This window comes from Fusarium oxysporum, chromosome 2 (assembly GCF_000149955.1).
Source record: "Fusarium oxysporum f. sp. lycopersici 4287 chromosome 2, whole genome shotgun sequence".
Taxonomy (NCBI): domain Eukaryota; kingdom Fungi; phylum Ascomycota; class Sordariomycetes; order Hypocreales; family Nectriaceae; genus Fusarium; species Fusarium oxysporum.
This window is the reverse complement of record NC_030987.1, coordinates 3,647,565-3,672,055: the sequence shown is the minus strand read 5'-3', so window position 1 is coordinate 3,672,055 and position 24,491 is coordinate 3,647,565. Positions and strand designations below refer to the sequence as shown.

The following is a 24,491-nucleotide window of genomic DNA, read 5'->3' as shown; positions in this document are numbered from 1 at the left end:
CACGTCAACTCTGCATCACCAATCACACGGTTACAGCCAATGCATGTCAGGGATCCTTCCAGCAGGCGCTAAACGTCAGGTATCCGCAAGGGACGTGAGCACTGTAGATTAGCGTGGGTGAAAAGTTTCTTTTTTTGCTGTGCCTTGTGAGCAATAAGTTGAGATGCTTCATCAGAGACCAAGCCAAAAACGTCGTTAGTTGGATGTGGCATATCTGGGGGGCTGTCAGTATCTCCACCTCATGAGCTGTAGGCCAAGATGTGAATATCAAGACATGGACAGACTACCTATAGTAGCTACAGTAGAATATTATCTTACGTTAAGTACTCAGTATGACAAGGGATCTAAAATGTGTCGTTCAAACAAACAACTCCTCTATCCAAAGGTATCTATAAACATCAAGGTACACGACTCTCTTGTTAGTCTTTGTTCTAGCGTTAGACGTGCTAGGGAATGATTCACACATTCACCGCCATCGGCCCCAGTTGGTGATAGAATTAACGTCGTATCATAACTGCTTGTACCCGGACGGACCTAAACCTAGACCCAGACCCTGTTGATTTCTGCCCGCCTCATCTCTCTGACTCTCTTTAAACATATGACCTCTCTCTCTTAACACGGCAGGTCAACGACTCATTTCGTCTACTTATAAGCCCATCTCCTCTTCTTTGTCTTTTCTAGCTCTTCCGGGGGAAGACGGGACCGCCCAAGACTCACTCCATCGTCAGTGTAACTGTCGTCATATTTGGTGGATGACGTCCCACGATACGATCCCAGATTCCCCATACTCATACTCAGACTCAGATTCGCATTCTCTCGACCCACGCCGTGCCTGGCTATTGCTCTAATCGTCCTCGTCGCATGATACACCAATATCCACATCTCTCGGCTCATTAATCAGACCCTTTCTCTACCTTGACCACGCCCGTTAGATGACAATATCAGCAACTCTAAAATCCCTGCATTGAATCACCCATCACCTTTTATAACACCACCTCTCGGCTCTTTCGTCTTTCTTCATTCATGACGGATTCTACTAAGAAACTGTACGGCTGCTGTTACAGCTATTCAACATCGCCGTCATGCCTATCTTTCAAGCCGATTTAGACAATCACGAATCTGTTGAGCCAGCACCACCTATTGAAGTCGAGGTGCCACCCCCAGCTCCGACGCTTAGACGCCTTTCGGAGGAGAGCATTCGTACCGAACTTTGCGAAGGGCCTATCTTTGAGAGTCCACCACAATCAAACACCAACAGTCCCGAGAGAACCGATAGTGCTGAAAATGGGATATCGGATCGAGCCTCTTTAATCGAGAGGTTAAAGAGGGCTCAGTCTCCGACCTGGATCCCAAACCGTCATGTGCGTTCTTCCATTTCTTTGTTGTAATATCTCCAAATTCTAACAGTCTCTCGCAGTTTGACTCCATTATTCAGCACCACGCTCCTCCTCCCGAGACAAAGCGAACTCAGTCGCCATTCGAACCTTCACTACTTGCGCCTGCCCAAATCACACCCGAAAAGAACGACTCCCAATCCGATTTCGACAACAGATTACGCGATGGCCTCAGCATCGAGCGACCGAGATCGGCCCTACACAGCGGTAACTTCACCGAGGAGGAAGCAGTAGCTAAGGATCGTGCGGCTCCGAGGAGTAGATATCCTGCACCAGCAGAGAGCTCATGGATTGCAACTTCACCACCGAGACACTACACGCCGTTCCAGCACGATAAAGGAATACCATTTACAGGGAGTGCAGAGAGTTTCCGATCAACTACATCGCCTCTATCCTCATCTCTCTCCTCAAGCTTTGTGTACAAGCCACCTACTAGTCCTTTGGTTCAGGCCCAGAGCTCAGAAGAACACGACATGTCTATACCGAGAGATGGATTTGGATATACTGGGAACAGTCGCTACATGCCAAACTCAGCCTCTTCCTCACCGTGGATGTCCCCATCGCCACGATATTCTCTCCCGCAGCGTGTTCCTTCGTATCGCAGAGAAGCATTTCCATATCAGGCACATCAACCTCGACGGTCATTGACTTCAACTCCAAGCTTCATGCAGGCCGGTGCATCTCCACCAACGCCCGCTCTTCTTCGACCACGAAGGTCCTCTCTAGTCGCAGAATCTTCGCCACTTCAGCACGCATCTATGGTTGGATCTTATGAAGAGAGCATTCTTCGTGGTCGCATGTCTACGACCCCTTCTAAGCCACTGGACTTTGTCGCTCAGATCGGCGTGTTGGGCAAGGGAAAATGCAAGTCCAGTTTGAAGTGCCCGCCACACGTTACTCTTTCATTTCCTGCTGTGTATTACAGCTACAGCAGCACCTCTCATGGTAGATCAAATACGGACGACGGGCCGAGTCCCTATGTTGGTCAGATTGACCTTGAAAACGGTCTTCCTAACCCCGATGATGAGCATCGGGCAAAGAAGAAAGCACAAAGCCGATTTGCAGACAGGAAACCCATCGAAGACATGATGGATATCGGTCTTGATAATCAAGGATCTGAGCAAATTTCACGCCGAAATTCTCGAGCCAGCCGCAGGTCCGGTTCTGGCTCTGCGAAAGCCCCTCCAGGCGGAAGCTATCTTATTCCGGAGAAGGGGCAGATCCAAATCATTGTCAAGAATCCGAACAAGACTGCTGTCAAGCTGTTCCTGATTCCTTATGACCTGACGGGTATGGAACCAGGTACCAAAACTTTTGTGAGACAGCGTAGCTACTCGGCTGGTCCCATTATTGAAAACGCCCCTGCAGCATCCGAAGTAAACACCAGTGACCGTCCTATCTTGAGATATCTCGCTCATCTCCACATTTGCTGCCCTGCAAAAGGGCGGTACTATCTTTACAAGAGCATTCGCATTGTCTTTGCAAACCGTGTACCCGACGGCAAGGAGAAACTCAGAAACGAAACAACATGGCCAGAGCCTCGCTACACTCCTTACAAGCCCATTCGTCTGATGCATACTCCGCTGCCTACACACTCTGGTCCTGGAGCTATGCTAGCCGCTGAAAAGGCGCTTCGCAGACGTAGTGTAGGAATCTTCCCGGGCCCTACGTCTCATGCTTTCGATGCCATGGAGCACATGTTTCGGGTCAATGATTCCTCTACTGGCAGCTCTGCAGCGGGCAATACCTTGCCACTCGACCCGATCCCTTTCTATCTTCCTGGGCGCGTCCGAACAAGCAGCGATGTCAGTAACAGCACAAGCACAACTGCCGCCCTCGGTAACGAAATGCGCTCTCCCGGCTCATCCCAAGCCAGTCGTCCTTCGACCAAGGACTCGACTGATGGTTCACCGTCGGGACCTGCACTCTACGAGAAGCTGAACAAAGGTGAACCTGGGTACGGCGGCAATGCCTTCGCTCTTAACAGGTCTGGATCACTTGGTGGTGCTGAAGGCTTGCTTTCCCAGCGCTTGCGTTCCCTCGGGGTCAAGCAACCATCACCTCCAGAGACACCCAACCGGGGTGACATGTCTCCTTAGACAAAAGTTATTCAGTAATTGCATGTTTCAGCATGCCTACCGTACATTAAGTGCCCTCATTGAAAGGGTCTTATTATAACCAAATATCTGTATATTGGATCATAGAGGGTATCGATTGCCCTGGATGGCGTTCTTTTTCTACCCCGTCTAATCATTGGATTGGATTAAAGGGACCTGGTCAGGAGTTATATTGCTTTGAGGCGTTTGGTGTATCTCGATACCAGGCAAAACCTGCCATAGAAGGTTTAGATAGTCAATTGAATCTCTACACACTTATACGACTCTCTAGTAATTGTTGTGAAAGAGCTGGCCAAAAGCTCGTAATACTTTGAACTTGAAACGGTCAACATGTTGGTCATGGCTTGAATTTTCTATTATACAAAAATAGTAGAATCTTTTGGTTTTATACACATAAATCTGTTATACATGATCAATCATCAAACATCTGCCTCCTCAACTTCTCTGCCCGCTTCTTAGCCAGTTTGTGGCGTGATTCTGCTTTGTGTGCCCAGGTATTGTTTCCATGATGATTCTCTTTCGAGTATGGCTTCTTCGGTTGCGGCTTCGCACCGTGAAACCTCTGGTCATAACGATCCCAGAACGCGTTCCAGTAGCTGAAGCGTTGGCGGGCAACCTGATCGTCTGGTTGCTCAGATCCCATTGCCTTCGCTTCGATTGTGACGTCGCTTGATGCATTGGAAATCTTGAGCGCTTGGTTCAGCTCAAAGTTCGCGTTTCGTTGAGAATGCCATATAGCGGCATACCGTCGAACTCTGTTATGTAGCATTTCCTTCCATGTCTTGTTGTCGATGACCTCCAAGGGCTCAGATGCTACTCCAAGGTTCTTCCCACGCTTCCTCTCCTTCTGCAACTCTCGGAGCAGAGTCTCTTTAACTTTCAGTAGGGAATGGTAAGACAGACTCTGAAGTACTTTGTCGAGTTCACCAGGCGAAATCTCTTTACCATTTACGACATATGCCGTAGGCATCGACTGAATCTCTGATGTGGTAAAAGCATGGTGCAGACGTGGGTACTTCTCCTCGACAGTGGATAACACACGAGAGACGTCTCCAGACCAGGCTGCCATCTTACGCATCTCTATCCACTTGTGCTGCAGACGGAAGAGGAGACTGTTGGGAGGCTTCAAGGTACGGGTATTTCGCATCAAACGCGGGATGTGCCGAGGGGGTGCCCAGCCTTGCCACCCTGGCATGAGCATCTTCTCGCACCAGTACAAGGCACGCTCAAATCTGCCCATATCAGAAAGATCACGGACAATGCGCACCCAGTTTTGTCGGGTCAGCTTGAAACCAGCTTCTGTGACCTTGTCGACGGTCTTGCTGAGAAGCTCTGGTTGGTTTATCTCTTTGAATGTCATTGCCACTGCGTCAAGAGCACGAGACAGAGAGTACTCGGTACCAGGCATGATGCCATCACCTGAGCGTTTCCGGCTGGATGCAAGGGCACTTTCCCAAGTCTTTTCCCATAGCTCAATGGCCTTGCGGTATCTCTGATCTGCGTGAAGTGCGCGTATCAAAGCGGACATGACATCAGGAGGAAACTGTTCGTTCTTGAACTCGGGGAAGATTTCAACGAATAGACTCATCAACTCGTCAATGGAGCCAAAGTCTCGAAGCTCGGTAAGTAGAGTGATCGCTCGACCAACGAATTTAGTCTCTCCTTTGAGTCTTGTGAGATTGCTGATATCAGTTGTACCAACCTCCTCATCCGGCACGGACTCCCCTGTCGTTTTAGCTGCCTCAGAAGCCTTTTCGAAATACGCGACAAATTCTTTGGCCAAATTCTGGGTTCGCTCAACACCAGGTTTTCTCTTCACGGCAGCGCCGACGAGAGCAACCCAAGCACTGAAGGTAACAGGCAAATCTGACTCTTGCAATCGACGGAAAAGACTTTCAACAAGCTCATACTCTCCGACACGAGCAGCTCCAGCCATAACGATAGCGAAATGCGCCGCGGTGACAAGAAACAGTCTTTCCTGAACACCACGCTTCAGTAAATTATAGGCGGGATGGATTTGGTTGACTCGGATAAGCGCCTGGAGAAGAAAGGTGTACGTCTCATCATCCCATTCCACGCCAAATTCTCTCATGCGCTTGAGTAGTTCGTAAACCTTGCTGAGCTTCCCCTCGACACCGTTGAAGTTGATAAGCTGATTCCAAATAGCTCCAGATATGAGCTTACGATGGGTCAGCTCAATGCAAAGGCTCTCAGCCTCGGAAAGAAGGCCATTCTGGCAGTATGCTACCACCAGAGCCAGACCCATTTCTTTGGTGATAGGTACCTCAGCTTGCTGTGATTTGGTGAAGATTTCCAGGGTAGTCTCCAAATCACCCCTTTTAGCGGTCATGGCCATGGCGTGTGCATAGGTGAATCCATCCGGCTCGTGCTTTTCTGCGATATCCTCGAACAATTTCATGACAGCATCATAGTCATTGGTCCTCATGTAAGCCTTGAGATATGTATTCCAGCAGTCGAGGTCCGGCTCAACCCGGTATTCATTGATCATCTTGTCGATCTCTTTTTTTGCATTCTCAACGTCTCCAAGCTGAGCATATACGTTTATTGTGCTTCTAAATCCACGGGGGGACCGAACCACTTCAGGAAAATCTTTCACGTACTTGGACCATAAATCTATGACGGCTCGCACATCGCCCCTCTCTGCGTAATATTTGAGATACTTTTCATATCCCCATTGGTTGAGCCCGCCTTTGAAACGAATCCAGTCTTCTTTAATCTCTTCAAGTCTCGCCGACCTCTTTGGGTAGCAGACCTTGAACATGCCGCGGTAGACAGTCATCGCAGGCTGAGCATCTGGTAGTTCCCGAAATTTCTGGTAGATAGGAATAAGTTGCTCCATAGTGGACCGACTCTCCTGCTTTACCATCCAGCGGTCGAACATGGTGTTTAGGTATGTGTTGTATGCATTTCGATCATTCAGAGTCTCAAGAATAATCCCCGCTTGCTTGGGGCGGCACGGTTCTCGTAGTGCCATGTTGGCAAAGAACTTCCGGAAAGAGGACAAGGCTAGCGAGGCAACGGGGTCTTCCTTGATTTTCTTATGCTGCTCTGCGCCTTCGCCAACTAGATAGGCTCGGAAGGCGAAGTAGTGAGATCCTTGTGAAGGAAGAGACCCAAGCTGCTGAAGTCGTTCTAGATCCGGGGCCAATGCATCGGGTTTTCTTTTGATGCGGTCCTTGTAGAATGAAATCCATACCTCCAAAGCTGCCGCCCATTTTTTCGAGTTGATCGCATCCGCCATTAAGTATTCAAGTCCGTGGTTCAACCCTCTCGTTTCCAATCCGGTTTTGAAGCACTCCACAGCCGAAGGAAGATCCCCGGACCGTAGAAGCAGGATGATTCCTGCAGTCAAGGTGTCATTATCCCACGAATTTGGCGGAATTTGGCGGAATACTGAGAGGGCCCTTCCTGTTTCAACGATGCTATGGGAGCGAGATAGATACTGCACTACCCGGCCACGTATGAAACTTCTTTGGTCATTGTCTAGCACCGAGTACTGGTCCCAAACATCCTGAAAATGGCGACCCTTTCCATCCAATAGCTGTCGAAGTTTCCGTACTTGCTGCAGTTCTGGCTCAGCTTTGGTGCCCACCGTTGGTTTTCCACCAGGAAACAAAGTTGGGTCCTCCGCTATATCGGCTATCTCATAAGGATGTGACCTCTCGTGCGATGGCTCAGGCTGATCAGGAGTCGTCGTTTCGGTCTTTTCTTTATTTTCGTTTGCTTCATTCGTGTCGGTCGTATTCGGAGGTATTATCGAGGAGTATGCTCGTCTTGTCGGAACGATTGCTGTTCTTTGCGCATGCTGAGAGTTGGGTAGTTCAGGGTAGAGGCGGCGTAAAACAGGAATAGTCAATTTTGGGTAAAGGAAGTCAAGGACCAAGACTGAAGCAAGTAGATTCGACTGTAATTGCTTTGTTTCCGGTTCGGAGGCGGCCACCCGAGCAGTTCTCATCGAACCAGGCAAGGAACTGGAAAGTTCGATAGCAGAGGCTCCATGTTGCCAAAAGCCTGTATGTAATCGTCGAGATCGAATCGAAGTCTTGTGAATTACACGCTGGAGACTGCGCGACTCCAAAGTCGCAGCTGTTCGCTCGAGCATTGAAGTCAAGGGGATGTGCTGTATTATGTCGAAAGGTTAAGGACAGACGTTGTTCATGCTTGGTGGCAAGTAGGCGAAAGGACGGATTCCAATGACAAAAACTGAGAAGCAAGGATCCGAATTGGAGTACCTCAAACTCGAACCGATAAAGAGCGGTTGTATTATACACACGGCAGAGCCGTAGAAGTGAGAAAGAAAGCTTCTATCGAATACCGTAAATCAACAAGACTCCAATCGCTATGTACAGAAAAAAAGTTTAGCTCGGCCCTCACAAAGATCGAAGTCGTTAACATCAGCCGATATCCACCATCGAAAATGGCCTACGGATGTTATCTGACCAATGAAATAACCTAGATGGCCGTTAGCGGGGTCGGCCGTTTTGCCTTCAGGGCCCTTTACAACCATCATCGACTCTAGAATTTGTGGTTCATCGGAGGATCTTTCACTGATGCCTCAGTATTATCGTACCTAGTGGAATTCATACTATTGGATGTCACCCTTCTTGTTTTGAAGACTGCAGAAATATCAAGTACAGTGGCAAAGACAAACACATTCAGAGTAGAGTTACTATCGCTGGACGTTTGTTTCAATATTCATCAATTTATTCTGGTGGATGTCGATCCTGGATATCTTTTTGCTCTCTCATACAAATAAAGGCATCATACAAAATCTGATAGCGCCGCCATCTTATCCATGTATACGGCGATTTCGAAGAGATCCAATTTCCCAATAATATGAAAAACACCAAATGAGACCAATATCATGACACAATCTGGTAACTCCGAGATAACCAGCTCTCAGCGCAATAGAACCCAGAAAAAGAAACCAAAGGCAGTGCAGCATCCGGTCATCGTACATAAAGAATTAAGAATATGGGTATCGGTCTGGTTTCCGTTTTTTGTCTTCATACATCCACCTAAGGATAACAAGACAACAGCATTTGAAAGCAAATGATAAAATAGACAAGCACTATCACTTTTATGCGTTGGACTTTGCCTCGTCTGTTGTGTCAGAAGAAGAGGCTCGGACCTCGTTCCGTAGTCCTGAAAAACCATCAGTGGAATGCTGAGCTGAAAGCTCCATCTCCAACCGAGGACCCCGGCTCTGGCTCCGAGTTCGCTGCCTTCGTCGAACTGGTCTATGCTGTTGGAGTTGCTGCTCGACAGGAGATGCAACACGGGAAGGGCAATGCTCTCGACGGAGGCGAGCATGGAGAAGTCGACGTCTTGTGGGAGATGGCACTCTTCTGGGTGAGGATGGTCGGGATGTGTAGCTCAGAGCTGGAGAAGCAGCACGACGACGAGAGCGGCCTCGTAAGTTGCTGGACTCGTCTGCTGGAGCAGCTCGGAATGGGCGGACGCTTCCTCGGGTCATGCTTCGTTCTCTCTTACGGCCTCGTAGGACATCGTGATCGGCATTTGGAGAAACGATAGCTGGCGGTTCAGTGTAGGATGAAGAGCCGGGTGCGACTCGAGCAGTCATGTTGTGCTTTCTTTATCGTGGTATGTGATGGGAGTTGGAGTTGGGTGGTTGTGAAACCGCAGATAAGTCAAGGCAAGATAAGGTAGATAAGTTATATGCAGAAGATAAAGAGCAGAGACGGGCAGATCAAAGTAGCAACGAAGGTATCGAGTCAACAAGTCAACTTTATGGTGTTTGGGGTCACTTGAGCAACGACTGAGTGGTCAAATGCGAGTAGACGTGGCAGGGATGAGCATATAAGTCAAGGTCGGCTTTTTTCTTTTTTCTTGCCTGGACAGTTGATCAAGAAGATGAGGGAGGTAGAGGGCCTCACTCGAGATTTATAAATAGGGATTACCAGAAGAAAAAGTATGTAAAAGGGGGACAAACAACTCGGGAATGGTACTGTAGTTCCAAGGGATTGAAACCTTGAAGGTCCAAGGGATGGGACCCGGTGGAGGGTTGACTTAGAGGGTGTAGCGTAGCGAGGAAGCTAGATGCTAGAGTTAGTGAAGTGTGGGGTGCGGCATTGACATCCGGAGATGGCCCCCGTTGTTTGACATGGAACTTCCAGGCAAAAATGGACTTGGGGATGCGTCTCATCTCATGGTTTGTCCACTCAATCATCTGATGGAATGGTCACTTTTTGCACTCGCTTACGAATAACGACCCCTGAAACGCTGTATTTGTTTGTTTGTTTATCTGCTGCTCTCTAATGCTTGTCACGTATGCAAAGCAATGACAATATCATAATACTTCATGCTATAAGCACTACGTTTACTTCATATAGTATGATACAGCTGAACGTACGTACTGATAAGCTGATGGTGTTACAGAGAAGATCGGCCTCACGTTGGCGCCGAACTTTGTTGCTTAGCCTCACATCGCAGGATCGAACCTTGAAGAGCAGCATCTTGTTCGCGCGATGAGGCGTCAAGGTGTCTTCCATTGCTTTCCCCGCGCGGAGCAGGCCGTTGGACAGACTGCTACGCTACCTTACCTTTGCAGTGTAACTACCTATCCCTGGGTGTACCGGTATGACTGACCGGATTGGCTTGGCCCTCCCTCCGAGACAATTCGCCAATAAAAGGCATACTTATACAACTGGTATGGAAAGGCTTCACTCACTCAAGCCCCAACCCCAGACGCAGAAGCTTGAACTAGACGATCATAACCAAACTAAAGCTGACGAAACATGACGATGCATATCATGACGTACGAGCCGACGTATCAGCTCTGATGTTATCTGTGCCTGTATCATATCCCGAAGCTGATTGCGAGGTTACAGTTACAAAATGTCTGGTTCGAATCAGCAACTTGGCCGCCACATACTGCAACTCATGAGATAATGGCCTGCAATTGCCTTTTTGTAACCGTCATCATCAGCAGTTTGGCCATGTGTTTTCCAAGGTTGGCGTGCTTCTAAACCCTCCATCACAAGTTGCACGCGATCAGAGGAGTTTTGTTAGCGCCCAGGCACTCCAATGCTACCAAACAACCCAACCCATTCTCGTTAGTTCTAGGTACAGTATGTACTCACTGTCCTTTTAGATTGGCGGCTTCGCCTCCAAGTGGTGGCGTTCTTGAAGATTCCTTGCGTCAATCATATCAGTTCGTAGATATTCTAAAAACATCCGTCAAACGAAAACCCCCAAGAACCTTGGCTTGTTCCGAGGAGTGATGCAGATATGTGAGGTCACACTAGGGCCGAGACTATTCTACTTGGTACTGACGCTGTCCAACGCTCCTTGATTGTGGAAAGTTTAAAGGAGAAAGGGGAAAGTAAATTCCGTTTGTGCTGTCACGGGAAACGGAATGGGAATTGTTAGAGTAGCTTAGACTCTCGGGTTGATGCTCCCATAATACGATAAACTCTACATTATTGTTGGTTAGGGCAGATACTCCGTAGGCCGCCGTGATCTGTTGTTCGGCGGACTCAAATGTCCGTTATGCCGTTCCTCCGTATTATCATCCGGACATCTCGGCCCCCAATATAGCAGTTGTTAGTGTATTCAAAGAGATCAAAAAAAAAAAAAAATAAGGGGATGAGCTTGAATAGATCTAATGCAAAGAAATAACAACTTCCGCATTAGTTAATAAGAAACCATGTTAAGTTCATGCTCGTTCCTCAAGCAAAAGATCATCATCACTAAAAAGCCAATCGATCTCAACTCCCTTCCGGGCCTTGGTTAGGTCCGGCACCCGCTCAGGGGTGAGTATCCACCAATCAATTCCGGCCCCAGTTCCCAGGCCTAGGCTCACTGGTTGTGGAGGCTGCTGTCAACTGGAGTTTGGCTGGTTTTTGGCCTGTCACAAGCTTTGAGTTCGATGAATGATGAGCTCTCGTCATCTCCACAACCTGGAACCTCAAACAGGCACACATCGTCATTCTGCAACCAGCTTCATTTTGGTCGTCACTGCCAACAAAAGCCTCCAGCACTTGTTGCTGATTCGTTTCTCTTCTTGATACTGCCCTTTTTCCACTTTCTCTTCACTGCCCCTTTCTTGATAAACTATATTACTCCTTTTCTCGAATAACAACAACATCCATTTATAATCTTCCCCCTCCACCCCCTTTCAACCTAAATCAACACGCGTCACGATCGAGTATCCGAACGAATTCCCCGTCGACGAACTCAGCTCCTAAAATTTCAGCCTCTACCTAGGGAATGGCCTTGAAAACAGTCTAATACCGCCCCAACCACTCTCTACGTCTTCATCCGCCTTAGTCTCATCCGTCGCCAACATGCCTCGATCACGACCCGCAACAACAGGCTATGAACGCCTCGCACAGGCCGACGACATCAGCGACGACTCAGATGAGGATCCCCTCTCCCAATCCTACGCATCTCTACAGCCCGCGGATGCTCCACGATATGCCCCCGTAACTCAACCGCGCCATCGTTCTGGCATGGCCAGTCCCAAATCATTTGCCTCGTCATCACAACCCAAATTTCGCCATCGTTCAGGAAGCAGCGCCGGTGTCGACCTCAAGGCCATCAATGCTCGTCTGGAGCGATGGGCAGACGAGATTGCTTCGCGTTTCAAGCGCAAGGGGAAGAACCAGCAAGGCGAAGAGGAGCGCCTTGAAATTCACTATTCTGTCTTCCAACCTCCCGAGGGTGTTCGACCGGTGACCGCTGAGAGTATTGCGGCGCCGCAGGAAGGTGTCATGACCAGAGCAGAGTTTGAAACCATCGTGGAAAGCGTACGGAGTGCTATTCGGCAAGAAATCCACCCGAGTATGATTTCTCAAGGCAGTTCTGGTAGTTACTTTGCACGAAATCCTGATGGCAAAATTGTCGGTGTTTTTAAACCCAAGGACGAGGAGCCATACGCTGCAGGAAACCCCAAATGGAACAAGTGGATTCACAGAAACTTGTTCCCCTGCTGCTTTGGAAGAGCCTGGTATGCCATCTTCGTAAAGGCTTCCCGTGTCATTGCTAACGTTTCTGTAGTCTTATTCCTAATCTCTCGTATGTCAGCGAAGCAGCTGCCTACGTACTCGATTGCCAACTACGAACACACCTCGTTCCATACACAGACGTTGTATGGCTTGCTTCCAAATCCTTCCACTATCCATTCTGGGATCGCCGCAAGTTCCATCGCAAGAAGAAGCCTCTCCCCGCGAAGCCCGGCAGCTTCCAGGTCTTCCTCAAGGGCTTCAAGGATGCCAACGTGTTCCTTCGTGAACATCCTTGGCCGGATCAATACTGGTCAGGATTCCGTACAAACGATGGTCAGAGTAAGAAGAAGAGAAGATGGACGGAGAGCTGCCGTCCATCAGGAAACGCCTCGCCGAATGACGGATACAACAGCGACGACGAAGAAGCTGCCCAAGCCGCGAATCTTTTGGGTCCTGATAACTTCATATGGACCGACAACTTGAAAGAATCTCTGCGGGAAGAGCTTGAGAAGCTGGTCATTCTCGACTACATTATGCGAAATACAGATCGTGGTCTGGACAATTGGATGATCAAGGTTGATTGGGAGACAGGCAAGGCCTCGATAGCATCAGACCCCATCCAAATGAACATGGAACCCGTCGCTGAGGAAGAGGGCCCTCGACCTGTTGATCTTTCACAACAAGGGCCTCGTGCTACGAGGGCGTCATATCCTTATAAGACCCAGAGACCTATGAGCGCCTCAAGCCGACAACCAGCAGGAAACGAGCCAGCAATTACCATTGGAGCTATCGACAACTCACTGTCATGGCCCTGGAAACACCCTGATGCTTGGAGAAGGTAAGGACATATATCAACGCTGTGAGAGGTATACTAATTTGTGTTGTCAGTTTCCCCTTTGGCTGGCTTTTCCTCCCTGTCGACCTCATCGGAAGGCCATTTTCTCAAAAGACACGGGATCACTTTCTACCATTGCTGACATCCACATCATGGTGGACTCAGACGATTCTCGCTTTAAAGAGGGTATTCCAGATGGATGTTGATTTTCAGGAACGCATGTTTGCTAAGCAAGTCGCCGTCATGAAGGGTCAGGCCTGGAACGTCGTTGAGACACTCAAGACTCCTGATCATGGCCCTCTTGAACTGACCCGCCGAGCGAGAGTTTGCGTCTGGGATGATCTAGTTGACGTGCCTGTTGCTGTTCCTATGCGTAATACGTCCTCGGAAGTCCGCCGCAACCCCCACGTCCGTCAATCCATGGACGAGGCCGACATTGCTAGTTCGGCTCCGACCAATAATCCTCCAATCGAGGACCTTCTCGGTCTGGCCAGTGCACCCGCCGATATGCCTCATCCAGGTAGATTTGAGCTCTCATCTCCGACAGGCGAGACTTCTCAGTCACCAGATGAGGTGCCCCCAAGCGAACCCAACCTCCTGGCACCAGCGGGGCAGCAACAAAACGGTGGAGATATAGCCAAGCGTCCCACGGTCCAGGCAGCTGGATTTAGGAACAGCTACCAGGGTCCTGTTCGTGCACTCAACATGTATGAACCAGCACGCCAGCAGGCACCGCGACAGCAACGAAGATATTCATTTGCCAACGCTGCTGCCCGTCGTAACAGCAACACCATCGCACAGCAGTATTATGGTGAAAATGAGAACTACACCGACGACCTAGAAGGTGACCTAGGATATGCTGCAGCTGAGGGGCAGATGGGCAACCAACGCAAGGTCATTGTTGAGCGGCTCGAAGCCGTCAAGAGTAGGAACCCCGTCTTTACCTGCTGGTAGGCGCCTTGACCTTGGCCGCAGCATTTTGTTTGCTTTTGATTTGAACGGCTGTCTGTCTTCAAAGACTGCAGGCATTGGATACACTATCTCTGCCAAGGTCTCAGCAGTCACGTCACTTCACAGTGTGGCCTTCCCAATATGTCATTCCGTGGGGTTGCATCCCTTATTAAGGCCACCTTAATCTTATAAATCCAGGGGTAACCTGTTGCATCCGTGCTTTTCCCCTCTTGGTCAATATGCAACTTGTTCGAATATTTGGTCGAGCGTTACTGGTTCGGGGTTTATGTGCATAATGCTGGTCACCGGGAGGTTTTTTCCCAGAGACACAATGGTCCTTTTGGAACACTTGTCTCACTGCAAGCCAGTGTACCATCGCTACGAGAAGAGAAAACAGGCCGCCCAGGTTTGCAAGCAAGCCACAGAATCCAAGCTGACTTGCATGAGGAGAACTCGAAAACCAAGCGAGGATGTGTGCAAGCAGAGCGGGGTCAAGAGCTGACATGTCATTACTGTACAGTATGGTTCAAAGGTTCTGGTTCGGAATTTGCTGTGCTTATCCCGGTGCAGTATTCGGTGGTGACTTGGGAGTTTTGGGCTAAAGAAGCCGTACGGGTTATGATGGTAAAATTCAGATGTCGTTATGATAGCCCACCACAAAATAGAAAGGACATGGACACAGCCTATAGTCCCAGTCATTTTTTGGACATCATGCTGTAGCATCCATGGCTTAGTTCATAGATACTGTTGAGATCTTGAGCCTTCCAAAATGCCGTACATACTGTGTTATCTGTGCTGAGGAATAGAAACCGAACGGTGTGGTAAATCCCACGGATTAGCGGAACAGTGCCCGTATAACCACGCCCACCAATTTCCCGGGTTTCTGGTCAGAACCCGAGAGTCTGGGTCGGTAAACCATGGCTTGAGCATGGTTCCCCCTGTCTTTGTAGTATCAGCCGTAGCGCATAAGCGTTCTACTATCGGTTAGTTGACAATAGTGATTCAGACAAAGTGCTACCAGAGCTGAGTTTTGTTTGCTCTGCAATCTTGCATGTCGGTGTCCTGCCCAATCCACCATGTCTTGTATTGGAACAGACCGCGGGTAAGTTTATCCGAGTGACGGAGTTATCATATGAGGCCGCACCACGTAATCAGAAAGGTAACAGTCAGTTGACGATCCTCCTTTGGCGTGCAGCCTGGCAGCCTTTTGGACTCGGTGCTTTATGTTTATCCCCCCACAGACTCCATGATGGCGGCCCGTAGCGGCTGTTGAAAGGCTGCGTATGGGTAAGGGAGCCACTGGACCCTCCGAAGCTGTGTGTGACAGTTAGAACGGTCCAACTTGCGAGGTGTCACTTGCGACATGCTCAGAACATGCTATTGATGCCACACAATTTTAAGGGTCTTGGACGGAGCCAAGGACGCCATTTGGCAAGATTTTCAGTATGCTGTCGCCTTCCTTTCCGAAGCACCCAGCGTGATCTCTGGTGCGGTCATGGGACAGGCGGATCGTTACTTACAAAGTTATCGCAACCTCGCAAACCGTGGACACTTCCCATTCGTTGGTAGGGGTTTCTCGTCGTCTCCGTATCCACAAGACCCTTTGTGAGACTTGATCATTGTGAGCCTATGACCGGATCAAGTAAGCTCTCCCAGGTTACCCCTGTTAATATAAGGATGCGGCAATAGGGACCATTGATTGTCATCGTCGAGCTCCTTTCTCTGCGTGCCATGAGCTGACAGAGAGCTTTGGCTCGTCACCACCTGCAGCGTTACAACCTGCAACGGCCCGTCAATGTGTACATCGACACTAGTAGAGGTACGACGTTGGGCGAGTAGCATTCTTTCGTCCCAGTTTTCGTTAAGATGTCCTTTCAGAATTCGATAGGTCGTATGATGTTAATCGCGAAGCCCAGAGAGTGAATTAGCCGAAGGGGGGTAGCAAATTCACGCCAGCCGCGAGAACCCATCCAATGCAACTTAGCGGCCCATCACCAGCATATATGCGGCCATGAGACCTCCCTTTTACACGCCTCTGCCACTAGGAATCTTCTGAATTCAGGCTTTGCATAAAACACTGCTGGATACACGAGGCGGTGAAGAGATGAATTGTCCAGTTCCTGGTCTGAGAACTATCGCTGTTTGGCTTTAAAAGATCCCGGTGCTGTTGAGGTGGATCATAACCAGTATCGTTGAGACCCATCGAAGGGTGCTTTTTGGTGATAGGGAAGTGCTCTGACTGGGCTCCTTCGTCGTCTGCGTCGCAATCTTGGCGCAACCATATTCTCGTTGGCAAGAAGGCGCCAGGGCTAGATAGTGAGGGCCATTCGCCTGACTCACCTATACATATAATCAACGAATCTCCCGGTCAAGCAAGTGTTGTCGGCCACCGTAGTCGTACGCGAGCTCCGAAGACACCAAGTTGTACCAGAGTACAGCAATTTTGGGTGGCCCGTATCCCGAAGACTGTCCCAGGTCCATGCCATCGGTATTGGCATGGATTGTCATTGGACTTGCTCCGGGGAGCTTTCATTGTGAAACCATGATCTTACTTTGTTCACCAAAAACGCTGTTACACATGTGACAAACCGCGTACCCTTCTTGTCTAGCTGATGATCACTACCGACGTTGGGTAGGACAGCCTCACTATCGACGTCAAACGGTTCGAAGTCATTGGGCGCCACCTTCCATGGCAGGCACATAGTCTCAAGCCATCCACGGAGTCTGCACAAGTCCCGACAACCGGGTGCCTGAGCGTGATGGTGGGAAGGATTCCATCCAACTCAAAATGGATGCATTGGTTGGTTCTAACAGAGTAAGGCGAGAATGAGACCCTCCACCAGAAGCTGCACTTGTACGGAGTAGAGTTGACTGCAATCATGTCTAATAACATGCCGCAAACCATTCTCTCCACTTCGAGTGGAACCTGTCTCGTCGACCGAAGCATGGGGCCATGAATGGAAAAAGGATGCTAATGAGGCAATCAAGGGCACCCAGACTAGTGATTTCCATTTTACCCATCGATGGCTACTTTGGTATCCAAGGTCTTGGTGAGAGTGTCAAGAATTTGTGAATCTCAAGTTCAGAATCTTTCGAGCTCCCTGTTTAGTATCCATCAATAGCCAAAAGAGCCAGCCTCTAACCTATACCCAGGTGTTGATGCCTTGCCTGAATCTCCGAGCGTCATCTTGTCATATTCCATAGGATACTGCGGTTGTGAAATGGCCCCTGGTGGTATGTTCGCCGTTATTCTTCCGTACCAGGGCCAATATGAGTTGAACGGCAGAGCTCTGGGGTGTCAAGATCGGCATTGGACCTTCAGGAAGCAGTCCTTTGCCGGCCCGTGTCTCGGCTCTCTGCTAGATCATCTCCGCATTCTTCGAGAAGCCCTGTTGCGCCTTTGAATGGTACGCAAGGCCGCTAGATGCAAAAGCCACCATAGTCATGTTACGTCTTTGCACTCTGCATCCTAGCACCAGGGTGGCTCTTATACGTTAGGCTAGGGTCGCGCTTTTGGGTACCACATGTCTTCCTTAGGAATTGTTTAAATCCTTTTTGGAAAAGGCAGCTCTGCTCGTCCTGGCTATCGTCGCCCGAGCAAGCTTGCATCATACTTGTAGTATTGAGAGGCATTTCGTGTCCAAAAATTCGACCGTAAAGAAAATGGATGCAGAGTAAGACTACCAAGGTTTCTTGACATGGAAGTTTCGCTAAGCCCCCATGCAAAGGGATGGAACCGTGCCCTTGGACGAGACGTTCACCGAGACAATCGAACACTATGGGCGCTCTTATCAACATTACTCCCTCACGAATGGTACATATTTTGCACCCATCGATGAGGTAAGTTGATGATTTGTATCCAGGATCGAAGTGGTTGACAGAAAGTAACAAAAATCACTGAACTAGGACGAAATCTCGCGCCTCGAGGTGATGCACGGAGTACTCAGCAGGCTCTTTGATGGGAGGCTCATATTCCCCCCTATCAGGTCGCCACGACGAATACTCGATTGCGGTTGTGGTCCAGGAGATTGGGCCATCGAAGTCGCTACACAATATCCTGACGCCGAAGTGAGTTTCCCCTAGGCCATTGGCAAGTCTTCCTTTCAAGGGGCAGTGTTTATAGGCCATCCGAGTCAGGCGAAATTCGATACACCGTGTTCCATCATGGAGCTTGAGGCAACTTGATTTTGTATGCTCTTGTGGCCCCATCCTCGAGTCTCGAGGAGGTGTTTTTGGATATCACCATGGTCAACCGGGCCAGCCTGACTCGATTCTTAAACCACCAAGATAAGGATCTGAGATGAGATATTTTGTGGCTAAGTCTTTTGCACAGGTCCTTGGCATCGATGTCAGCCCGCACATGATTCCAGAAAACCCTCCCGACAATATGGAGCTCCAAGTTGACGACCTTAACGGGAGGCAAGTAGCTGTGAGCAAGTCCTGTGATCCATGCTAACCTGGGTTCGGGATAGGTTTACATTTCGGTCCAACCACTTTGACGTTGTCCATAGCCAAATGGTCGCCGGGGGCATCCATGCGAATCGCTGGCGAAGCTATATTCGAGACATTTTCCGTGTATTGAAGCCAGGCGGGTGGTGTCAGATGGTCGAGATATACTTCAACGCCCAATCTGACAATGGTACGCTAAGTAGAGGTGATTTCCCTAGTCTCCTGGACACGGAAACTTCTGCATCCTAACAATTTTGCCGAGTAGACCACGCCCTGTCGCAATGGTCCAGACAATACTTGGAAAGCCAGCAGCCATACAAAGATCCGCGGGCACCACTTCAATTAGCCAGCTGGATGAGAAGCGCAGGTTTTACGGAAGTCGAGTCGAGACTCTTGACGTTGCCAATGTGCGGCTGGTCGAGTGGTAGGTTGCTTTGATACCAGATCGTATGTGTTGAGGCTGATGGTAGTGTAGTCCCCCGAGATTATGACATAGGCCGATCTAATACCGATAACGTGAACCAGCTATTGTATTCGTTAGCATTATACCCATTCACGCAGTTTCTTGGGTATGTCGGTTACAATCTGTCCGAGTAATGTTTGACTGAGCCTTGTACAGGATGTCTTTCAGTGATTTCCAACTCTTGATAGCTCAAGCGAGGAGCGAAGCCAGCAACCCAGCATTCAAGGTACGTTTTCTCGGTTCTTGGCTCAAAAAGGGGCGAATCCTGATGTGAGTTGATTGTTAACGATTTGTAGGCCTACTTTCCCGTGTAAGTTTCCCTAGGCCGTTTCCACGGTCTTGTGTTATTCTGACAGATGACATGGCAGTTATGTTTGTATTGGTAGAAAGCCACGACGGTAACAGCCATCAAGTCTCATTTTGAGCCATTGAGACATGCCTCGGTCAATCGCGAGATATTGTGCGGCCAAGGGTTATGATGTAAAGTTTTACGGCGTCCCAAAGGCATTTGTGCTGCGTTGTAGCGCCCACGATGGGATGGAAGGATAGTAAATGGTATATGCAAAGGGGGGATGGAACAAGATGCCACTACTCGATCTTGTAGTTGAAACAAGGTTTTGTTGGCTGGACAGGGAAGCGACAGTGGCGCGCCATCGAGTGGATAATAGAGGAAGGTTGGAGGAAAATCCTGAGATTCGTTGCCGAACACGGCAAGCATGGCCTGGCTTTGACTGGGCATGAAGGAAGTAACAACGGATGGAAAGAGAAGTGACGTGCAGGTGCTCGGACTTAAGGCAAGAAAAGAAAGAACAAGAGAAAGAAAGAAAGAAAGAAAGAGAACCGCTACCAACACCCATGAAGTGGCTGCTCGTCCCTTTTATGATTTCCAGGGAATGATTCGTAATGACTGGTGGATGGACACTCGGTACCGACAGTTTGGGCCCGATGTGCAAGAGAGTTATTACCAGCGGCCGCAACAGGTCCGAGACCTCACAATATCACGATGAGCATGACATAGGGAGACGACTAAGGACAGACGGTGTGTGGAAGAGACATGCTGGTGACATCTCAGAAGTCATACTACTCAATGACAAGATGGATACGATAATCTAGTCCAGTGTCTATTAAATCACCATTCCCCTTCTATACAACCCTGGTTCATTGTCTCGGGCCTGACTACCCATGAGTTCATCTCCTCATCTCCACCAACGACGCGACCCGAGAATGAGATCTCGTTCCAGTTTCAGGGAAGAGAACGGTTAGCAATGAAACCATAACCCTGACCCTACCGTCCGTCACCTGAGTTTCGACCGCCTCTCGAACCCAAAGACAGCTGAAATGTTTCGAAACAGAATAGTCGATCTGCATCTACGACACACAACGTTCGAGCCGCCTCCTGGTCTGTTCCTTGGCCGGTGAAGCTAGTGCGCTCCTACAGCACCTAGCGGAATGCAATATCAACGGGATCATCCCCGATCCTTGCTAAGGCGTTGGCGAGCGGGTGCACCAATGATCAGGTGATTTAGCGTTACCGAGATCATGTTGGACGACGTCGATTGAGAAGAGAGAGAACAATATCATGGTGTTGATACTGGGGGGTATTCGTCACTGAAATGATATCATGACTGGTCCTTTGTGTTTGAGATAATGCACCTCCATCTCAGAGTGGAGGTCTATGATGAGTGGCCAGCTAGCAGCTCTGCTGTCGATCACTTTGAGAAATCAACAAACTTCATTCGAAGCAATCTTTCAACGAAACTTGCCGAGATGGCTCTCAACTGTCATCCCATCATAACATCTCCGACAGCCTGGTCGTGCAGCCCCCAGATTCGTACGCGAAGGTTGGCAGTCTGGGGACCCTGGTAGCTTGGACTGCTGTTCCTTCACTGGGCCTCCACTGGAGCTCGTCACACCGCCAATCAAAGTTGCCAATTGCATGCTTGGGAAATTTTGACCTGTCGTTCGACATCAGCTTAAGCTTTATGGTAGCAACACCAAACCACGAGCCGCGATCGTCATATCGAGTCACCAAACAGTTTCTACACCGATAACACCGATCCAGCTACTATCCCTTCAAAATGTCAGCAAAACAATCGATGCAACTATTCCGGGCTCTGCGCATGTCGCAGCCTACTCTTCGTCAGCCCATCAACCGAGTCTCTGTCTGCCGATTCTACTCAACATCTACCGAAGATGCACCCCCTCCTCTGCTGTCCAAGCTCAAGGCCGATCTCAAAACCGCCATGCGTGCCAAGGATACTCCTCGCCTGACCGTTCTCCGAGCTATCATGTCCGCCAACCTCAACGCTTCCAAGACCTCAACTCCCATCAAGACAGATGTCCAGCTCGTTGCTTTGATCCGCAAGATCCAAAAGAGCTCTCAGGATGCTGCCGCTGAGGCCAAGGCTGCCAACCGTGAGGATCTTGTTCAAAAGGAGGAGGATCAGATCAAGGTGCTGAATGAGTACCTTGCCAACAGCGGAGTCGAGAGCTTGACCGAGGCTCAGCTCAAGGCTATGGTGCAGGATGCTGTTGAGGCTTCAAAGGCTGCTGGCACCCAAGCCAAGTCCATCATGGGCGATGTCATGAAGCGATTGTCTGGTGCTCTCGAGGGCAAGGATGTCGACAGAAAGGAGTTGGCCAAGATGGTCAAGGAGCTCACTGGCTAAAGGATTGGATGCATGTCTAAGTGCATGGTGTAAAATATGTATACTACAGTGTGGACTGGCATTATGATTGTCATGAAATCAATGAAATACCTACCTCTTGCGCGCGAATATATGAGCTTCCGCCTCCTCGAATTGGTCAAGCGACCCACCCCAGCAAGCAATAGGAATAGCCTGGTGTAAGTGACTCACGGCCTCCTATATCTTCCCTCAAAATGCGCTTTTGCCTTCTTTCCATTGCATCTTTGATATTATCTGTATATCAATAATATTTACCTCAATTACAATGACTTCCCGTCAGAACATCAGCTCTGGCTCTGCCTTTGAAGAGCTCATCGGATATTCACGAGCTGTCGTGACTGGCGATTGGGTTTTTGTCAGTGGCACGACTGGGTCAGCAATTCCACTCTTCCTGAGAATTCGAAATAGAGCTAACTACCTATTGCAGTTATGATTATAAGACTGGAGTTATTTCGTCAGATGTTGCCGAGCAGGCCGACCAAACCATGACCAACATCGCCGCTGCTCTGAAAGATGCCGGTGCTTCGGTCTCCGAGGTCGTTCGAGTTCACTATATCCTCCCTGACCGCGATGACTTCCCAAAGACTTGGCCAGTGTTGAAGAAGTGGTTTGGCGATGTTCGTCCTGCTGCAACCATGATCCAGTCCTCATTGATGAAGGAGGAGATGAAGATTGAGATTGAAGTTACTGCGAGAATTGGCTGTGGGGATAAGAAGGAATAGATGTTCTGCTCCGGCACTACAGGATTCCTCCGTGGTCAAGAACAAAGAGTCAGGTCATGTTTCATATAGGCAACCATAAATTTTGTATATCCAACCTAGTCTAATGAAACAATGGAGCAACCAAGCTTCCAGCAGCAAACGCAGTGCTCATAGTGACAAGACTTGATGTCGACATCAACGATAAACCACTAACGCCATGTCCAGAAGGACATCCTCCCGCCAGCCTTGATCCTACAATCATCAAAAATCCACCAACTCCAGCAAGCAACGGCTCTGTCTCGACGACATGGCCCTTGACGAATGAAGGGAGCACCTTTGCAAGAACCCACGCACCACTTGTCATTCCCACGGCGAATAAGGTGTTCTGTCGACTTGTTGGCCAGGGCGCGTCTCGCGTGAGCCACCAGAAGTGATTTCCGACTTCTTCATATGAGCCTGATATGCCGATCATAGAGCGACGGACAAGAATAGAGAAAAGCTGTGAGAGACCGATGAAGAGGCCACCGCCGGCTGAGAAAAGTGACCAATCGGAGCCAGTAGTGTAGGCAACAGAAGCACCAATGATAGATAAGCAAACAGATTCGAAGAGAGCAACTGTTGTATCGTTGGAAAGCCCGAGGTTCTCATCGATAGTTACCGTCTCGGGCTGCACACCCGCTTTCTCCCTCTGAGTCTTGGCTGCTTGCGCGACATATCCTGTGTAAGCTAGGCCACCAAGAATAGCTCCTCCAAGAGTATAGAAGCCAGTCCTCAGGCCAGCTCCAACTTGTGCGAACAGAGTACCTGGACAGGATCCTGAAAGAGCCATGCCAGCTCCAAGGAGGAATCCGCCTATGACGTTACCGTCATACTGTCCAAAGAGTCCGATCGGTGATGAACTTCTGGGTTTAAGCTTAACGTAGCCGTATCTTTCAGCGACTTTATATATGATACTTATCAAGTATTAGCTTCTTCTCGTGTCTTTGTAGGTGTGACTACTCACGCGCTGCTTGCAACTGCACCAAGAGAGGTTTGCAGCATATGCCAATCCTGGAACTTGAACTGATTGATGATTGTTGAGGGCAAATAGACGCCCGCGGCTATCGTAGAGGCGCCGTAGACGGCGCCCGAGAATAATGCGGCCATATGAAAATTTCAGCGGCGTTTAGCTGATGGTTCAAACAGCGTTGGTGTTGATGTTTGTTAGTTTGATATAACTATGATGCCGGTTTTCGGACCGTCGGTAAGCATCTAGATATAGAGTAAGGTTGCGTAGTGCGTGCAGCAATGCAACATTTCAAGCCAGCAAGCTTCGGTTTATATTCTTATGGTAATCTTCTCAGTCCATGTCAAGCTTGTGAAAATAGTTACTCTAATAATCCTTAATTGCTATGTCAATTGAGGAATTCTATTCACGCAAGAAGATTTCGATGTTAGCGCCAGTGTTAGTGAGGTTGACGCCATACAAAGTCAGATAGTCCTGTTTGAGATAAGTAGTGAAAGACAATAGACGAGACTACTATTCCTCATAAGCACAGGACATCTCTTAAAATCCGATATATACATCCATGGATATACATGTATATCAATGATTCCAAAGTTTGACAGAACATATACAGTTCAGGGCATAATTCAGTTACATAGACGTATAGGGTACACTGTTAGCATTACACTTATGCTCATGCCAGCGAACAGTTACTGCATATGTCTTCAGCTGAGTCGAAATGAACTTCTCATTGTTCTTTTCTGTCATAAATAAGAAGGTAAACAGTTAGTTCTCATACCGCTCTCGCTGTGTATGAAACCTTATCTGAATAACCTTTTCTATCCATTACTTCACATATTCATGCTCATTCTATCACACGATTTCACCAAGAATCATGAATTGTTGTTGATTAGAAGAT

General features: G+C 48.9%; 10 protein-coding genes across 10 annotated transcripts; 6 read left to right on the top strand and 4 right to left on the bottom strand.

The window, feature by feature from the left end:
* The first annotated feature begins 370 nt into the window (after positions 1-370).
* FOXG_08515 (uncharacterized protein) lies at positions 371-3,775 on the top strand. The gene is made up of 2 exons (XM_018387489.1): positions 371-1,361; positions 1,418-3,775. Exons 1-2 carry the CDS (start codon positions 1,083-1,085, stop codon positions 3,491-3,493), a joined length of 2,355 nt encoding a protein of 784 aa, XP_018245343.1. The 5' UTR covers positions 371-1,082; the 3' UTR covers positions 3,494-3,775.
* Positions 3,776-3,787: 12 nt separating this feature from the next.
* On the bottom strand, positions 3,788-7,895 carry FOXG_08514 (uncharacterized protein). Its single transcript, XM_018387488.1, has one exon. The coding sequence runs from the start codon at positions 7,632-7,634 to the stop codon at positions 3,924-3,926; it is 3,711 nt and encodes a 1,236-aa protein (XP_018245342.1). The 5' UTR covers positions 7,635-7,895; the 3' UTR covers positions 3,788-3,923.
* A 287-nt stretch (positions 7,896-8,182) lies between these two features.
* On the bottom strand, positions 8,183-9,570 carry FOXG_08513 (uncharacterized protein). Its single transcript, XM_018387487.1, has one exon. The coding sequence runs from the start codon at positions 9,114-9,116 to the stop codon at positions 8,613-8,615; it is 504 nt and encodes a 167-aa protein (XP_018245341.1). The 5' UTR covers positions 9,117-9,570; the 3' UTR covers positions 8,183-8,612.
* A 1,849-nt stretch (positions 9,571-11,419) lies between these two features.
* FOXG_08512 (uncharacterized protein) lies at positions 11,420-15,591 on the top strand. Its single transcript, XM_018387486.1, has 3 exons — positions 11,420-12,503; positions 12,554-13,339; positions 13,390-15,591. The coding sequence occupies exons 1-3, from the start codon at positions 11,842-11,844 to the stop codon at positions 14,288-14,290; spliced, it is 2,349 nt and encodes a 782-aa protein (XP_018245340.1). The 5' UTR covers positions 11,420-11,841; the 3' UTR covers positions 14,291-15,591.
* A 737-nt stretch (positions 15,592-16,328) lies between these two features.
* FOXG_19820 (uncharacterized protein) lies at positions 16,329-16,795 on the bottom strand (the record flags this gene model as incomplete). Its single annotated transcript, XM_018400096.1, has 2 exons — positions 16,329-16,627; positions 16,678-16,795. 2 exons carry the CDS (start codon positions 16,793-16,795, stop codon positions 16,329-16,331), a joined length of 417 nt encoding a protein of 138 aa, XP_018245339.1.
* Positions 16,796-17,508: 713 nt separating this feature from the next.
* On the top strand, positions 17,509-17,691 carry FOXG_19819 (uncharacterized protein; the record flags this gene model as incomplete). Its single annotated transcript, XM_018400095.1, has 1 exon — positions 17,509-17,691. The coding sequence occupies one exon, from the start codon at positions 17,509-17,511 to the stop codon at positions 17,689-17,691; it is 183 nt and encodes a 60-aa protein (XP_018245338.1).
* A 316-nt stretch (positions 17,692-18,007) lies between these two features.
* On the top strand, positions 18,008-19,678 carry FOXG_08511 (uncharacterized protein; the record flags this gene model as incomplete). Its single annotated transcript, XM_018387485.1, has 6 exons — positions 18,008-18,127; positions 18,194-18,355; positions 19,087-19,160; positions 19,388-19,425; positions 19,496-19,509; positions 19,586-19,678. 6 exons carry the CDS (start codon positions 18,008-18,010, stop codon positions 19,676-19,678), a joined length of 501 nt encoding a protein of 166 aa, XP_018245337.1.
* A 1,599-nt stretch (positions 19,679-21,277) lies between these two features.
* Positions 21,278-21,868, top strand: FOXG_08510 (uncharacterized protein; the record flags this gene model as incomplete). Its single annotated transcript, XM_018387484.1, has 1 exon — positions 21,278-21,868. One exon carries the CDS (start codon positions 21,278-21,280, stop codon positions 21,866-21,868), a length of 591 nt encoding a protein of 196 aa, XP_018245336.1.
* A 283-nt stretch (positions 21,869-22,151) lies between these two features.
* Positions 22,152-22,608, top strand: FOXG_08509 (uncharacterized protein; the record flags this gene model as incomplete). The annotated part of the gene is made up of 2 exons (XM_018387483.1): positions 22,152-22,258; positions 22,314-22,608. The coding sequence occupies 2 exons, from the start codon at positions 22,152-22,154 to the stop codon at positions 22,606-22,608; spliced, it is 402 nt and encodes a 133-aa protein (XP_018245335.1).
* Positions 22,313-23,822, bottom strand: FOXG_08508 (uncharacterized protein). The gene is made up of 2 exons (XM_018387482.1): positions 23,591-23,822; positions 22,313-23,540 (listed from the first exon to the last, which is right to left on the bottom strand). Exons 1-2 carry the CDS (start codon positions 23,731-23,733, stop codon positions 22,709-22,711), a joined length of 975 nt encoding a protein of 324 aa, XP_018245334.1. The 5' UTR covers positions 23,734-23,822; the 3' UTR covers positions 22,313-22,708.
* Positions 23,823-24,491: the final 669 nt, after the last annotated feature.

Excerpts from the sequence above, each read along its gene's own strand:
- FOXG_08514 (XM_018387488.1), bottom strand. The coding sequence starts at position 7,634 with ATGCTCGAGCGAACAGCTGCGACTTTGGAGTCGCGCAGTCTCCAGCGT.
- FOXG_08512 (XM_018387486.1), top strand. The coding sequence starts at position 11,842 with ATGCCTCGATCACGACCCGCAACAACAGGCTATGAACGCCTCGCACAG. Across the intron at positions 12,504-12,553 it reads TGCTGCTTTGGAAGAGCCTG|TCTTATTCCTAATCTCTCGT; the intron begins GTATGCCATCTT and ends ACGTTTCTGTAG. Across the intron at positions 13,340-13,389 it reads CACCCTGATGCTTGGAGAAG|TTTCCCCTTTGGCTGGCTTT; the intron begins GTAAGGACATAT and ends TTGTGTTGTCAG.
- FOXG_08515 (XM_018387489.1), top strand. The coding sequence starts at position 1,083 with ATGCCTATCTTTCAAGCCGATTTAGACAATCACGAATCTGTTGAGCCA. Across the intron at positions 1,362-1,417 it reads CCTGGATCCCAAACCGTCAT|TTTGACTCCATTATTCAGCA; the intron begins GTGCGTTCTTCC and ends AGTCTCTCGCAG.
- FOXG_08513 (XM_018387487.1), bottom strand. The coding sequence starts at position 9,116 with ATGACTGCTCGAGTCGCACCCGGCTCTTCATCCTACACTGAACCGCCA.
- FOXG_08508 (XM_018387482.1), bottom strand. The coding sequence starts at position 23,733 with ATGGCCGCATTATTCTCGGGCGCCGTCTACGGCGCCTCTACGATAGCC. Across the intron at positions 23,541-23,590 it reads GGTGCAGTTGCAAGCAGCGC|TATCATATATAAAGTCGCTG; the intron begins GTGAGTAGTCAC and ends ATACTTGATAAG.